At 40.1% G+C, this 17394-nt stretch overlaps 1 protein-coding gene across 1 annotated transcript in view; it reads left to right on the forward strand.

Moving 5' to 3' along the window:
* Positions 1 to 17394, forward strand: part of bcas3 (BCAS3 microtubule associated cell migration factor) — a 320907-nt gene that overhangs the window by 14998 nt on the left and 288515 nt on the right. The window contains exon 7 of the mRNA XM_041941180.1: positions 3631 to 3703. Within this exon, the coding sequence (XP_041797114.1) occupies positions 3631 to 3703 (73 nt within the window). The remainder of the gene's footprint in view (positions 1 to 3630; positions 3704 to 17394) is intronic.

A 17394-nucleotide genomic window follows, 5' to 3' on the forward strand; every position in this document is an offset into this window, starting at 1 on the left:
TCAGACTGTCTTAAAACATTAAGGGTTTCTTTGAAGCTGCCATTTTGCAGCAGAATTAAACAGTGAAGCAGGGAGACATCTTAAATAGAAGAGGAAGACATGCCAAATCTTCAGTCAATAAGCAATAAACAATAATGTAATGCGGTCAGTTGACATGTTGTAAGTGACAAAAGTCATTCTTTGAATGCAGGAAATTAACTAATGTATGCAGACGAGAAAGAAAGGTGTAAAAATGGGTACGTTAAATATTAGATTACAAGAGATCATCATCAGTTCAGCCCTGGAATGCGTTGACTATAACTAATTGATGATATGTAACAGAATGAGACTACTGGAGCATGGATGCCCTCACTATCTGCCTGGCTGTGTTCTGTCTCATCCTATTAGTACTTTTCAGTTTTTCTTCACCCTCATATCACTGGCTCCATTATCCCATGACCTTGAAAGGAGTCAATAAGAGTGTTTCCTTTCCCATGTTTTTATACACATTTTCAATTTGTGTATAAAAAACTGATTTGAAATGCCAAAAATGACAACTGTAAAGATATCACAGAAAAATATTTGTACTGATTAAAAGAGTAATGGAAATCTTAACTTAAAACTTAACTTTTGCCAGTTTTAGAAATTCAGTTTAAATTTTTGCAACATTTGAGGCAAACTTCACAAACGTTGCCATGACATGAGAGCAGGAAATACTGACCAAAAGTAAGTATTTAGCAAAGACGAGAAATAACCATGCATAAAATCACGGTGCTATATCTACTATGCCATCCAACTAAAAAAAAAAAGTCTTCAGCTAGTCATCATCATGCCATGACAGGATGTTTGTTCTGAGTTTCAGAAAACCTCTCAATGTCTGTATCCCACCCTCAGTGGCTGTGTGATCTAGCAGAATGCAGAAAGTGCAGTAAACTGTGGCGTTCACTGTACAGGTGGACAAGCTGTAAAGGTCTCTAGCAGATGGCACAGAGAAACAGACTCTGAGCTGCTGGTAACATAAGTTTAGTGTAACCTGGATGTTAAAGACAGAGAACCCAGCACAGCAGTATTACGTAGCTGTGAGTCATGGTGGCTGGGAGCCAACAGTCGACTTTGGTTCCAGCATTTAGGAAGTACAGTTTGAGTGACAGCTATGCCTTAAAAATATCCTCAAGCAGATCATTGCATTGGAGAAAATCACTGTAATTGTGTTCTCATCCCTAAATAACATTTTAAACAGCAGAAATTACCATGGCTTTTGCAGCACTTGGTAATACTTTAACTGAAAAGAATATGTTAATATTTATTGATTCCTTTTAGTTTCACGCGTTTTGAGTCGCCATAATGAGTCATCGTTGTTGCTTACCTGTGGCACAGATGAAAATGACACAGGATAAACATAGACATTCTGTTTGAGAATGGATATATTGAATACTGCTGGAAGTGCTGAAGTAGTCGTCCTTGTTACAAGTTGCAAGTATTCTTTGTAATCTCAACCAAAAATTAAAAATCCCCAAATTCTCGTTTTTAAAGAAAACAAGTGACTTGAGTTTCTTTTTAAAAGAAGCAATACAAACTAAGTTGTGTGAAATAATTCATTATAATGTTTGCCTCCACAGCTGCTTACCTTAACCCTGTTCATGCATTTTATTGTCATATCAGCTGGTATATCAGCAACATTGAAACATTTTATTTCAGTCTCCTGAACTAGTGAAATGGTCACAGTGATGACAAACAAATGTTTCAAGGGTTCCACTGTCTTTTATACACACTGGAAAGTTGGAAGTATGATTACCAGTATTCATGTCCTCAAAGCTATGATGCGAATGGTTTAGTTGTTCCAGTGATTAGATCCTTTCCAGACACAAAGTTTGAATTTGATCTCTGCAGGTGTCAGTCAGTCCTGTGAAAGCTGCCATATAGGCCCACTGGTTTGTTGCATTTTTTTGGTGAGAAAATCGCCTTTTTGTTCTCTGTCTGTGTTCCGGTCTTTTGGCAGATTTCAGCAACATACAATGGCAGCATTTGAAGAGCGCTGGAAGTGGATGAAAGCAAACCACAGTAATAAGAAGCAGCAGATAGCCCCAACACATGAGGGGAGCAATTCTCTCAGCAGAAAATAAATATGAATTGTACTACTGGAAGGAAGGACACTGATTGCAATCTGCCAGGGTGCAAACAGTGTTGCACTGTGGTGAGCCATTAAAAGGCCAATTGTCTGGGATGCATGGCCGTGGGTGGACGGACTTAAGAAGACCCGAAAATAGGTGTTGATTATAATAAGGCAAGGATCCTCTTTCCTAGAATAGAGAGGGAAGTACTGGTTTTCCAAAGGGAGTAAATGCGTTTATACACATCCTCTTCGGAGTTTACAACCTGTGATCTTCCGTTGTCTTGGAAAATGAGGCAACACTGTTCCCTTGATTGATAACAAATAAGCATTGAGGAAATGTGAATATATTGTGTGTGTGTGTGTGTGTGTGTGTGTGTGTGTGTGTGTGTGTGTGTGTGTGTGTGTGTGTGTGTGTGTGTTGGCTCTTTTTCATTGGAGGCCAGTTTGCATGTCTTCACTTTAGAGCTACAACACAGTAAAAGTAATTCAGTGAAGCTCAATAATAAACATGCTATCTGTAATGTTTCAGGCCGTGTTATATAGTTTTATCTAAACATGCACCCACCTTGTCTGTTACATTGAAGCGTGCAGTCCACATGGAAGTCAGTACTTGCTTCAGGTACTGTCCATTACAGATTACAGTAGTAATGAAATCAAAGTTTCTCTATTCATTAAATGTTCCTTTTATGCACAGAAAGTGTATTTTAGTAAATGTGCCATCTACTAAGTCTCCAAGAGTCATATTTATGTTGCTGTTCCATATCTTGACTGGGAATGATGTCCAATGACAGAAACATGAAAAAGAAGGATCCTGTTTGGAGTGTTAAAGGCTTGTATTTGCTCTCACGCCATACCACAGGAACCCAGGCTGATTACTGTGAAGCCTCAAATTACAGTCCTCTAAAGGGTAACATCTTCTTCAATCTAAGCGCCCCCATCCTCTCAATCCCCTGATCCACTGTCCGTCCTCAAGAATGAGACAATCAGGGAAAATATGGGATCAGTCCACTTAATGCAACATGTTTTCTCTTCATTTTTCTAAATATGCCTACTGGGTTTTTACCATGCTGTAATTCCGCCCCGAAACCAAAAACAAACAAAGAGAGAGAAAGAAAATCATACTCCCTTCCAGTGTTCAGGAGACTTCTCTAGCTCTTTTCCCTTCTGTCACATATTGTTTTCTTTTCAAGTGTCCTTTAAAAAGCTCACACAGTGGAGGACCAGACAAAGGTAGAGCAACAAAGCCTTTACGATACGTGGATTCCACATTTTGACTGGTCCACTAACTTGCTAAATAAGGCCTGATTTTGGAAAAAAAATCTCCATTCATCAAACATGTTTCGTGACCATAATTGAATTACAGGGCAACAGTAGTAATGTAATCAGCACGTTTCCTGTCATGGTAATAGGCTGCCTGTTGAATGAGGGTGGGCAGCACTAGAGGCCTCACATGTTCGTTTAAAGAATGTCCCCCTTTGTTGTGTGCACATCATTCTGTTTCTCATCTGCTTCTTTCTCTGACTCTTCTTCCTCCTCAGGTCCTCTGAAGACAGACAGTTTTGCTGACAAGAGGCCCCTGCTGGGGGTTTGCAAGAGTACTGGGTCCTCTGGGTGAGTTCAGTCATTATAATAAAGCTGACCTCACCTCCTCTCGCAACAAGCTCTTGCATGTTTTTAATGGCTAAAGTCCTTTGCTGTATTCTTCGATGTACTACCATACAGTATGTCCTGCATATATAAGGTTCCAACCAAACATGTCAGCAATTGCAGTCACTCATTAGCACACCATCAAACAGATATGAGTTTCTACTCCTGCAATTATATTTGGCTTGAATGAAACTGAGGCCAAAATTGTACTTAACAAAAAGATGAATAAAACACTTTTAAACTTAAATGAACAAATGTAAAATACACAAAATAGATTAAAATAAACCATGAAAGCATCACCAAAATTTCCCCAACACATATAGCAATTATTACAAACATGCCTTTGAGTTCTAGAACTTATCAGAAGCACATTAACTGAAAATATAAAGAGGCCTTAAATTAAACCACAGGGGATTCCACAAGTAATGGTTGTTGAAGAACAAGAGTTTTTAATTGTGACAGAATGTGCCACTTTAAGTTAACTGTGTCATCTGTGAAATCAGGCCACCTTGTTGTGCCCCACTGACAGCTGCGAAATACTTCAGTCACTATTTAGGCCAAAATCAATGTCTCCCCCGTTAAAAGGCCAACTGTCTGGGATGCATGGCCGTGGGTGGAAGGACTTAGGAAGACTTGAAAATACATGTTGATTATAGCAAGGCAGGGATCCCCTGTCTTATAATAGAGAGGGAAGTAAGGGTTTTCCAAAAGGTGTAAATGCATTTATACACATCCTTCTAGGAGTTTACAACCTGTGATCTTCTGTTGTCTTGGAAAATGAGGCAACACTGTTCCCTTGAACAAAACGGGATGGTCAGCATTGCCTAAAATGTTTGGACACTGCTCTTTGCTAATATGTAACAATCCATTAAAATATGCCGGATCTGCCCAACACAGATCCTTATGATCCAAATATCCAGAAGTCCAATATTCACTCTCCATTTATTTTCTTTTGCTTTCCGCCAAATTCTGAGAAAGAGTCTAGCTTTTTAATTGCTAAATGCTTGACGATGTTTACCAGCTTGGGTTAGGGTCTCTAACTTGCTGTTCAGTGTTGGGCAGACAGCATATGGTGTGTTCATCAGTGGTTTCTCACTGAAAACAGTCGAAGCTGGAAATTATGTTGGTGAGAGCACTGAGACTGATCCAAAATAGTTCAGTTACAGGCTGTAAAACCAAAACAAATAGCTGAAAGGGAGCTGCGGAGTTGGTTATAATTCTCTGTGGGATCATCACTCTAAGCGATCCCTTTCACATTACACATAGTCATTTGACCCATTGTTCACATAAATATATTGATTAGAGCAGCTGTAATTAGATTCTGTAAGTTAAATTATTGCCATACAGTATATGTTACCCATGGCTGCCTTACAATGTGATAAAGTGTTTGAAATATTCCAGATTTGTTATTTTTACAACTCCACCTTCATGAACTGTCTGTTCTGAAGTCTCATATGTTCAGTCCTCTCACCCAGACTACTGAGAAACAAGGCACATTATAAACTGAGCTTTGACTGGCAGCATTGCAGATGTCGGCGCAGCAAACCAAATCATCAACCTGTCTGTCTGCATCAAACTGAGCATTTGTTTGAAGCCTGAGAACATTAGAAACACATTTCAACATATTGCAGTCTGGTACAACACTACCAGTAACTACAATGTCAGTAATATAGTTAAACTAATACTTCTCTGGCAGTGTTAACACAATCTGAACATTATAATCTTCTTAAATATAGAATTTCCTGCAGATCTGTTGTATTGGCTTGGATTAAACTGTATAGGTGTACTGTAACGAATAATATGGCCACAGAATGCTGGTCTTTTATTGGGTTAATATCGGGGGAACTGTCTTGAGAGTCCACAGACTGCTAGGACACCATAAGGACAGACACTAAAGCACCCTCTTTGTGCTGCTGGAATGACCCATTCTCATGACATTTTGTCTTTAAAAAGTGCAGAAGGGAGTGGAAAATGTGTTACTCTTTGCAATGTTATGAAGTACAAATCCTACATCTGAAAGTAATTTTCTCTTAATAATAAGAGGCATCAAAGGACAGCCGACTTCTTGTTATGAACCCTTCACATGCACCCAACTGGAGCCCAGCCAGTGATGTAGGCTTAGTGACTATGAATCATGGATTCTTCGTTGCACTATGTTTGGAATTTGCGCAGTACCTGAACGCCCCATAGGCAGTAAAAAAAAGGAGACTAACCCCTGTGTAGATCCCTGGGATTCTCAGAGTTGGGACATGGAATGTCATGTCTTTGTTTAGTGAAAGAAAGCAAATTTAAAAAGTGACAGACCCCAAGGCACCTCTCCATACCCAGTCAGTGCCCTCCCCCTCTTCCCCCATCCTCCATTTACTTATGCTGCTCTTCCAGAGCAACACAAAATTTAACTCAATATATCCTCCGAGGGAAATGAAATAAGGAAGTCTGTCTTCAGCTGGGTCTCGATGGAGACCACCTTCTTGATGTTTTCCAGGGACTGCCGCCCCTGTCTCTCTGACGCCGTTGCTGTTGCTTCTGCTTTTCCTATGTCCTCGCTGACACTGAGACAGGCAGCGTTTTGACGGTTTGGCGAATCATCCAGGCGTCGCTCGACACTAATGCTGAAAACATGCGCTGTGTTGAAAAGCAGAAACCCTGACCTCTGGCTGAATGGCACAGCCTGGTTCTTCCCCCTACAGAAGTGCTTGGTAAATAACACTCTGGTCAAAGACTAGAAGGAAAAAGGCTTCCGGGTGCGGCGCAGTACTTTCCATTGGGCCTGTTCATAAACTTACTAAGGTCCTCACACAATTTTTAGCATATAATCATTTTGAAATAACAGATTTTGTTAACCACCAAAAAGGATGCCGTCTTGACACTTAAATGGAAAACAGATTGGAGCCTTGGCCGCTACAGCGGTGCTGGTTTAGAAGTTGGTTCAGTCAGCTCTAGGCTTAGATTACAAGATTTGCAAATTAAAGGAAAACCAGAGAAGGGAAAAAGCATGTGTGCTGAAGCCCTGTACTTGTGGATTTCCAGCCAGGCACACTCAACATAATTTTATCAATGGAAAGGATTATGCGTTAAGTCCAAACCATGTATAGATCCAGTGATTTTCTTGACAGTAAAGCTACATATGCGTCCCTTTCACTCTCTGCACCGGTGCCAGTGGGCTTTGAGAATTAGTAAAGAATGCTGGTGCCATTGCAGACCTTGGTATGTCTGCTCACATTTCTGAAAAAAAAAATGTGTTTCCTTCCTCTTCTCCCTGTTGTTATCATTCTCATTCGTTTTAATTACATCCACAGGTATTAATATTCTGGGAGATTTGAGGCTGCTTGCTCTGTGTGAATGTAAATTTTATGGCTAAGACAGAGGAAACTTAAGTGTTTGTGGGTGTTTGAGTGCACATACTTCGTGGGCAGAAGTTCAGTGATGAATAAGTGTGCTTTGTTCTCTAGAGTTTGGGAACTGTGACATTTCCAACCTCCAGCCACCCCCGCACAACATCTCCAGATGCTGGGAGGATGTGATCCTTTTTTCTTTTAACCAATATAGTCCTCTTTCACCGTGCAGATTACTACTGGATGTGCTATTTCAGGGTTCTGGCTAATACAGATGGATATTCTGAGCAGATATCACAGTCACTATTGAGGCTATGGATACTCTTTTTTTAAAAGCAAAGCCACAGGACTTTTATCTGCTTCATGCCCTAAATGTCACTACTGTCTTTCCAGTCTAATACTTTTTGTTTTTTAAGGGTCTCCATTTGCCAATCCAAAATATAGTGTCAACTTGTTGTACCTTCAATTTTTTACTTACATAAATTTTCATTCATGATGTTCATGTTTATAGAAACTTTGTGGAGTCCGATACCATTCAAAGTGTTCATCTGGGCAAGTATGAAGTATACAGTCTGTGTTGATTTGACAACCCATGTACTGACACTGGTGGTCATATCAAGTACATTTTGATTCATATTGATCCCATTGTTATTCCATTTGGAACAAAGATGTAACTTCCACTGTAACAGCAATGTGACAGTGTCTTGCCTGCTTGCCATATATTATTCAGTTGTGTTCAGTCACAGCCACAGACAGACAAGCATGGCCAAACTAGAAGCATATTGAGGTTTTTTGTTTTTTTTTAGAGTATAATCCACCTTGTATTTTATTCTTTTCAATCATATGGTATACCTAGAACAACCTTTTTGATAACTGAGCCTCAGCTTCTCAAATTTAAGGAATTGCAGCTTTTCATTTGCTTTATGTGATCGTCAGGTTTCACTTTAGAAAATCAGTATTTCAGCTAGTTTCTGACATTTTATAGACCAAACAATTAATCGATCAAATGAGAAAATATTCAGCAGGTAAATTGATGATGAAAGTAATCATTAGTTGCAAGCATTCTTTCACTCATATATTTTTCTCTTTCTCTTTTTATTTGGCCAGCCTCATTATTTTACTTTTGCAAACACTTAATATGATGATCAAAAGTTAATTAACTTCACAAGTTCAAAGACAAAGGGGAAAACCTTAAGGAAATAAAATCATTTATCAGTAAAGGAGGTAAAGTAATAGCTGTTATAGTTTAAAAGCAACCTGAAATCCTTGTCCTAATCCTTAACCTGTGATGATGCCATTGTAGTTTGTTAGATTAAAGCAATGGAGCTATAGGTACTTTAGGGAGTGGAGTTAAATGTGTGTGCTTTCTTTAATGTTTTCTGTGTTGGTCATTGTGTTGTCATACAGATGCTCCTGGCCTTTTAAACATTTTTAATAATGCCGCTGCTCAAATATTGGTGATTTGTTTCATAACAGCTAGTTCCAGGACCAAAAAAATGCACCGAATCTGAGCATCTTTGGTCAAATTATATTATGGGTCTGGCAGTGTTTCTAAATATTTGACCTATTGTGTTTTTCTATTCTCATAAAGGCTATTTCATGTAACCCTGACAAATCAGTGAGGGGTTTTCTCTTTCCAGTCAGTTTAAAAACCTGTTTATGTTCAGACAGAATGCAGCAATTTTATTGAGCAACTGGTCATTTTATTGCTCAGTTACCACTCCACACACTGTCTAAAGGCAGTAGACTGAGTTGAGTCTGTGTCTTTGCAGTGGCGTTCTAAAACCAGTCCACAAAAGTCCCCAATAGTATAACAACTGCTCCTGCGTTACATAGATGATTGTTGAACAGTGATCTAAGTAACTAATATTGGAACCAACACATTCCAATCAAACCTAACCCAGGCATCCTATGTCTGCAAAACTGTGCAAAGGGCTTCAGACTTTATTCATCTCTCCATGTTCTATCTTTGAGAGGCATTAGTCTGACAATATCTGACAAGCTGATGTGTAGTGATTAAAATTTATGCTCTAGCACGACTAACATGTATCTGGATAATACTTATGGCATGAGTTCATGTGTATTTTCATTGGGGCTACACCTAATGATTCTTTTTCATTGATTAGTCTGCTGATTATTTTCACATTTAATCGGCGTGTTAAGTCTATAAAAGTTAGTTGCCGATTAATTTTCTTTCGACTGACTGATTAATCAATTAGTCGTTGCAGTTCTAATAGGGCAGTGCTACAAGCAAAGACATTGCTATCTCTGTTCATTAAAGCTGTTTGTGCCACCTCCCACCTCTCATTGGCAGTAAATGCCATGTAAATTCAAAGGTATACGTACAGCAAGCACAATTTTATACGACTGAACATCTATATATTTAAATCTGCTTTAAATCCTGCAGTGAAATGAAGCAGGTTATTAATTACATGGTTGCAAGCAACAAATTACACTTAGCTCACACACACATACAAACACTTTTGATGGCATAAGCCCATTGTGGCACTAAGCCCTTGTGCTTCAGTGCATTTTCATGACAGGTTTTGCTTTGTGAACTGGATGTATCCGTCTTCTAAAGTGTATTAAATGGAAATCATCAAGCATTTGTATAAAACGAGGCCCCAGATTAAGGGGATTTGGAGAAGTGATGCTTTTTATCCACCATGAGGTTATGGTGTTCTTCACTGTCGCATTATGACCACCCATGGTGGTCATAATGCACACATACACTGATGCTATCCAACCCTACTGTATGTGTAGGGTAGACGCAACTTCAGGAAAGTTATCCTGGAGAATCTTATGTATTTTATTCGTACCTTTGCTGTCACCATGGTTTGATTTGAAAGTGTAATGATTACATGTGCCCACAACGATGTCAATGTTGAGAATGGATGTCATACCAGAGCAGAATCCACAGACACTAGTGGTCTTTTCTTCCTACTGTCCAAAATTGAAAAAAAAAAGGTTAAACGTTTTCGATGATATTGTTCCTGTACCCTTTTGTCATGGTCCTGCGTGGAAACGAGAGTGGTTGTAATCTGCTCTTCACTTCCCCTTTTTCATTGCACCACGCACATACACACATGCACACACAACCACACCGCCGTGGCAGAGCTCTAGGCTCAGGCTTCACTCCGGAGCGTTTATTTTGACTTGCATGTCTGTTTTATGTCTGTCGAAAATGTGTTCGGCCTCGCCAATCCTCCCCCTTCAAATAGGAAGTCAGATTAAACTCAGTAGTACTGGAAGTGGTGCATATAAACACACCCGACAGGCTGAATGATTAGTAATGACTTTTCAAACCTTCACCACAACCCCATTCCCTAAACCAGGCCTCTGTGGTCAAAGCAATTAATATTTTATTTTACTAGCAATTAAACCTTTCCTTTCCCTCTACATTAAACTAAGTATATAGCAGTACAAATGTAATTTCCTTCAGATGGATGAAAGATAAAGGGCCATTGGCTTGATTAAGTAATACTGGTGAATCCATGGCATCTCAGAGTAAGCCTTAAGTCTTAAGTGGCCAAAAATCACTTAATGCATTCAGGAATAAAAACATTTTATTTTAACTTGGAAAATGAGCCCAGTCTCTACCAAAATTTAGGATATGCATTTCAATGGCAAAAAAGCCCGAACAATGGTGGCTCCCAAACACTTAAGTGTAGATACTTGAGCATCAGTTATACCAGAACTGCAGAGTATTTTTGAGTTAGATTGAAAGATCAGCACTGAAGGCTTTTCTTGATGGAAAAGATGTTTTCTCTCTTATTTTGACTGGACTCTGGCTAGAGTCTTATTTACTATTTCATATGGTTCATTGATCGGATTGGTTTAGGTTAGCCTGATAGATGGTGATGGACAGATGGTTCCTCCAGTCCTTGAAAGTCCTTGACCTTTTCCAAAATGTATCCAAGGATGACTTCTCAAATGAGACGTCTGATAAATATGGGCCCTGCTGTGAGTTTTTAACTTGTTCCCTGCATTTTCTCGGAGCCAGGATGGTCGTGCATACATATACAAAACAATCTCTGGGGATTCTTTTGGTATTTAGCATGCAGTCATCCTGTCATGGATTCCCCTTCCCTCTGGTCTCGTAAAAGCATCTGCAGATTGCTGCTTTGATTGTTGGCAAAAATCAGCATCTCGTGCAGACTGGAAGGCCATATAACTCAATCTCTCCTGTGAGAAGAAAGCCTGTGTCTATACAGCTTGTAGAGGTCTTAGGATCTTTTACACGAGTGGATTTAACTGGTCATTAACCAGTCTGATGTCTTGTTTCTCCTATCGCGCTTGGTGGCCTCTAACTTACAAAATAACAGCTCTGCTCTTCTGTTTTGGTTACAGAATGAGGCTGCTGTAATTTCAGTTGTTCACTCATTGTACTAGCATGTGATTTTTAGTGGAGGAAGATGCCAGCACGTGGGTGGGTGGGGTTAGTGAGAGTGCTTTGAACCTCCAGTGGGTGGGGAGTTATTTGTAAAGGCTGGAAAGTGAGTTTTAAGATCCAGAATTCTTAGCACCTGATGAAATAATCAGTAAGTCATCCGCACTGTAACACATAAATGTTGTATCTTCCTAAAAAGATGTCCACTAGCTTGTGTCTTTATGCACAAGCAGATACGAATATGCAAAGTTAACTTTTCTAGTCACATTTCTAGATGCAGCTTTAAGATGTCAAAGCAGTAGAAAGAACTCCTCTATGACCAGATGTTTCTTGAGTCAAGTGCTTCCACTTAACTTCGACAGAAAATTGGCACACGAGGTTAAAATGGCTAAAATTGGATCTAATGCAAGCTATGATTTTGGTAATGAATATTAATGTCCACTTCACTGCTGTCAAAGGAAGAAGGAAGAAGCTGGATTTATGAACTGCATATACATAAATTCTCATTTTGAATTTCTTTTCATTGTTACACTATTTGTTGGTAGGTAGTGCTATCTTGCTCATTTTTTGCTATATTGCGATTCCTTAATACATAAACACTAAGAATTGCAAAGTGTCTGTACACACACACACACACACACACACACACACACACAGGGCAGTGTGTTTCCAAAATGCTGCCCATTATACTGTATGTGCAGTATTAAACAATGAAGGAAATGTATTTCTGGCTGCTCTGCAGACATGGAGCTGTGGTTGAACTTTTTACCCTAATTACTTTCCTGCTAATGCCTGCAGCTTGCCGGAATCACTGTGGCTCCCTCCAGGCCTCCAGCAAGCTCTGATGTGGTCAGGGTTTGTTGAGTATGGGGGGGCTGGGCTTTAGCTGAGAATGAGAGGAGTGGGAGTAAAAAACAAAACAAATAACAGGAGGGAGTAGAGAAAGAATGTTGCACTACAATTTTTATTTTCCAGTTTTCATGGAGTTGGACCTGCAGATATGATGTCACATGGATCAGAGGTCCTTAAAGTGATAAGAACATAGTATGTTTTTAATTCCATCTTGTGATTAAGTGCATGTGATATGATCGAAGTGGATGCTGAGGTAAGATTATGTGGCCAGTTAATGTTTCCAAGGCCCAAAGTCAACACTGAATATATACTATCTGCCTTTCGGGTTGCAGTGGAGACTTTGTGTCACATTGTCTGAAAGCTTTTGCAGAGGCTTGCCTATCCTGCCAAGAATAAAGTTCTGAAGAGAACTTTGAGTACTTGTTGAATGTTGGCATAAAATATTGGCCATTGGCAATGTTGATTTGAAATTTCTGGTTTCAGTATTCAAAGGCCCTATCAGTTGAACCCCAGTGGAAATGCTATTCCTCAGAAGTTGAGCAGTCTTCAGTTGGAGCAATGGAGTTCTGTCTTTCAGCAGAGCCAGCCTTGACGTCCCAGACCGAGGTTGTATTTGTTTAGCATTTCCACAGCATGTAATTGTCGTTCGTATTTGGGGAGCTTGTAAAACTGTGCACCAGTCGGAAATGTGGTGACGTCCCTTCCTTGTAAATGAATTTATTTGCCTGCTTTTTAATTCCTCCTCAGGCTTCCATCTATGCTTTCCACAGCCACATGAAATCTTGTGGTTTTGATCCCCTGGTTTAGTTCACGTTCATAAAAAGATGTGAGCAGATTCTCTCAGCCAGAGGGAAAGTGCTCATGGAATAAGTGCAGCATTGATTTGAAAATTAAAATAACAGATGTCAACATGTTTCATCAAGGAGGAAGTACCCAGACTAGATTGATGATAATGGCACATTAATAAGACACGCGCCATCCATAATGGTCTGTAATGACCATTGTAAACAGTTGCATATCTAAAAGTAAACTCACACATGGTTGTAAAAGTCACTTTAAACATTGTGTTGTTAGGAGGTTTTCCCAAATCTGGTACAGTGCAGCACAGTAGCAGAGCAGCAGGACAGAAGAATGACCCAAGTAGCCGGAGTTTAGTGTAGGGCCAGTCCAAGGGGAGATGGATTCAGCAGGTGTGCCCTCTGCTTCCTTTACAGCATAGCAATTTAGGATTACAAAAAATCCAATTTTGGACTGTTGAGACCTTGACCCAAGTCATGTCTAATAATTTTCACTGTGGGTGATCTCTTCACTAAAAGTGAACGCTGTGCCTATAGTATGGCTTGGCTATTGTTTAAAACCTTTGGATCTGGTGCCAATATGATGATATCTCACTCTGAGTAGTGAAATGCCACACTTGCAGCAGGGGTCTTGGGATGGTAATTTGGTAATTGGTTGGTCCACCATTTAGGTCCTGACTGGGTATCTCAACAAATCTTAGATTAATTGCCCTTAATGTTGGACAGACATGTATGATCAAGCCTCAACAACTATTACCGTGAAATTTAGTACAGACATTCATGGTCACAGAGAGGATAAATTCTAATAACCTGTCGATACACTGGCTTTTCATAAAGCGCCAACAGGAGGTAAAAATTTCCACTTACCCAGTAAAATACAGCCATAATCTTCTTATTGAATTGGCACCAAATGTGTTTCAGATGCTCATGATAGATAATCCCCTGTTACCTCTGGTCAGAACTGAACTTCAATTTGTCCAATACGAAAAACCTGTAAAACCACGGACATCCCTGTCCATTTGGGTTTAGGGCTTATTAGCAAACGCTAACATGGAAAACTACGAAGGTAAATATGGTGAACATTACCAGCCAACCATCTGCATAGGAACATTGTCAGAAGACAGTGCCACGCTGATGTTAGCATTTACCTTAAAGCAGCTCAATGTCAGTACAGCCTCAAAGAGCCGCCAGCATGGCTTACTTAGCTAAACTCAAATTAAATACATCTTTAGAAAGCAGCCACATGAAAACATGGCCTAAATAAAGTAGAAATTTTGAAAATTCTTATTTAAATCTGAGAATATATTACAAAGAATAAGAAAACAAGACTGGGAATCTGACCAAGAGTTAATTACAAGCTTGCTCATGTTCTGTTATCAACTTGCATTTTGTGTGTTCTGTACCTGGCACTGCCGTTCCATTTTCTCCCAAATTTCTGAAGCAGGTTCTTGTCCTATCATAGGAAGTAGATGAGTCAAGCCTCCTTTCCTCCATCTCCCTCATTTTGTATCCTTTCAGACCCAAGGGCCAGTTTGAGTAATAGTAATTGACACATTGATCTAATAGGGCCATCATAATAGGCCTGTTACTGAGCTGGGGAATGGTGCTCGGCGTCACCTTAACATGCGCAAGGACTGACATCCCGCCATGATCCATAATGATAATTGTGATTTAGCCTTGCTTTCAACCTACGCCTCAACGTCCCCGGCATCAGGAAATCTTATTACATCTGACCCTGCATTGCCTCCATTAGAACTGGGTCATTTGTTAAAATACTGCAAAAGCAAAACAGTTGAACCCTGTGCTGTTTTGATGCTATAATAGTGGGTTATCGTTGTCCCTTTGAATCAATTCCAGAGGCCCATTTTTCGGGATAAAGCTTTGAATTGGATTGATTGGACTCTGATAATGCTGAAATCGATGATGCAGTCGCCTGAAAGTAAATTATCGTAGGGTGAAATATTTGTATTAATCTTAATGCCTGTATTCTTGATTGGTAATGGTAGCCGAGCTTGCAGTGGGAAGGCCTTTGAAATGTTGACGTTCAAGACAATCAGGGTGGAAAAATAAATCAGGGATTGGTCAAAACTTCTGTGGCACCTCTTTTATCTTCTCTAGTAGCATTCATTGGGACGGGAGGGGGGAACACAGTTGCACTAACATGCAAACCGTGCACATACACACCCACACACACAACCACGCACACACAGAGTACACATGCAGTCCTGGGACTTGTGCTTTAATTCTGGACTAAGAGATCTGAAGGCTCGCTTGGCGCCGCTGCTGTCCGGTCGTTGGCTTGCAAAACCTGCAATAGCCACACTAGTTTATATTTGTACTTATAAATGTCTGTATGTGTGTGCAAGCATGTGTGCACATGCAACGTATACATAGCAGAGGGTTTAACTCATGTGTCAATCATCAAGATGGTTGTTGGATATTGTTGCAGCAGTTATTTCATCTTGGATCTCTGGGTGTGTGTTCCTGCCTTTGTCTGTGTTAAGAAAAATGACTTGTGTGTCAAAGTACTGCCTCTGATGTTAGCTAACTTGCGTGTACATGCGTGCATATGCATGCATATGCATGTGAATGTGTATGTGTGTGTCTGTGTGCGTGTGTGTGAAAGGGTGTGTGTGCTGTGTGATTGCTTTATCGCTGGGTGATGGAATCCTGTTTGTGCCCACAGTGTCAGCTGCAGCTCAAATCCTGGTTCTGCATCGGCTCAGTGTAGCAGATTCTTTGACAGCTGTGCACACAGTTTACAGAGGTTGTTTCTTAGGATTGTGTTGAAACCAGATTATTGTAGGTGGAGACTAAAGGCTCACTTTGACCGGCTGTTTGCTGTAACTGCACTTTCATGGAAGGATTACCAACATAGGATTTTATGATGAGCCTTGTCAGTTACATTTGTTGCTTCTTAGGAGAGGGGTGGAAATGAATGTTACTTTTACAGTCTAATGATGATGTGCACTTTTATCTATTTTATTGACATTTCATCTAACATAATGACCATCTTCCTGCAGATATTGAAGTCCTCTAATGTGTCTAACCACTAAACAATGAGAAGCAATAGTACTGCAGTAAGAGCTGATGTATTTCAACTGATTGCAATAGGAACAAAAGCCAATTACAATAGGTAGCTTGCTCGACAGTACAGTACCATTAAGTTTATAATGCTACATTCTTAAATTTGTCTCTCTGTTTGTTTTATCAAACAGCTGTATTGACATTGCTGTGTAACCAACGTACCCTGCACTGTGCCAGTTATGCTGATCTTATATACCTGGAGAGGCCACTCATATATGCTCAAATGCCCTCAACTCTTGGTTAATAGCCTAATCTTAGTATCAGGTCCAGGTGGGGTCATGGGAGATGTCCATTACTGAAAAGAAATTAGATTGTTGTGCTGGTATATATTTGTTTCAAATACATTTTGTGGCAGAAATGCAGTGATAGGTTTGAAATAACGTACCTACCTACCTTTTAGCGTTCGCTATGCTATTTAAAATATAGCACAGAAGTAAAAGATTGTGAAACCCTATCCGAACCCTTGCTCTGTCAGTACCAGAACCTGGTTCTCCTCAGGCACTCTACTAAGAAGCACTCTCTTACAATATTCACCCAGTTGTTGTCCAGACTGTTCCAACTCCGGCTCTTTGTTAGCCAATACAAACAGCACAAGTTCCACAAGCACCAGTCTGCAGACACTAACACTGTTTGGCATTTGCTGTCACACTGAAAGAAAGGCTTAATACTCATAAGACATGTCAGATACTGCACAAATACACAAAGACCACGTCAAAACACCATGGAAACAAGGGTGGAAGGGAAAGGAAGTGGAAGAAGAAGCTGGAAAGACAGCTTGGTTACTCTATCATCAGGCCCATTAAGAACTTCCCCCACTGGAACACTTCGGCTGCGTTCAGACTGACAAAAGCAATGTGACAAAAATGCAACCTCCTTGTTCTTTTCAGGGAGTCTACTACATTGGTGCAGTGGGGTAGTGGATGTTACCGCAGAGGCATCTGGAAAAACAATTTTGCCATGACACAATCTGGCATTCTATAAAACCTTGCCAGTCAAATGCAAGTGTACATTTCATCTAACATACCTTGTTGCATTTACTGTTTAGCAATGTGCTTAAAGGCTTAGTAAGCTTTAAACAAGCTAATTCATATGAAGTGTCATCCAGACACACCCGAAGGTGGGATGCTTGCGCGGTCCATTCCCAGGATGTCAAACACCGATGCTTTGTCACGCCCCTCTGCGTCTCTGTGTGTG

The sequence above is a fragment of the Chelmon rostratus genome, chromosome 7 (genome assembly GCF_017976325.1).
Source record: "Chelmon rostratus isolate fCheRos1 chromosome 7, fCheRos1.pri, whole genome shotgun sequence".
Lineage (NCBI taxonomy): Eukaryota > Metazoa > Chordata > Actinopteri > Chaetodontiformes > Chaetodontidae > Chelmon > Chelmon rostratus.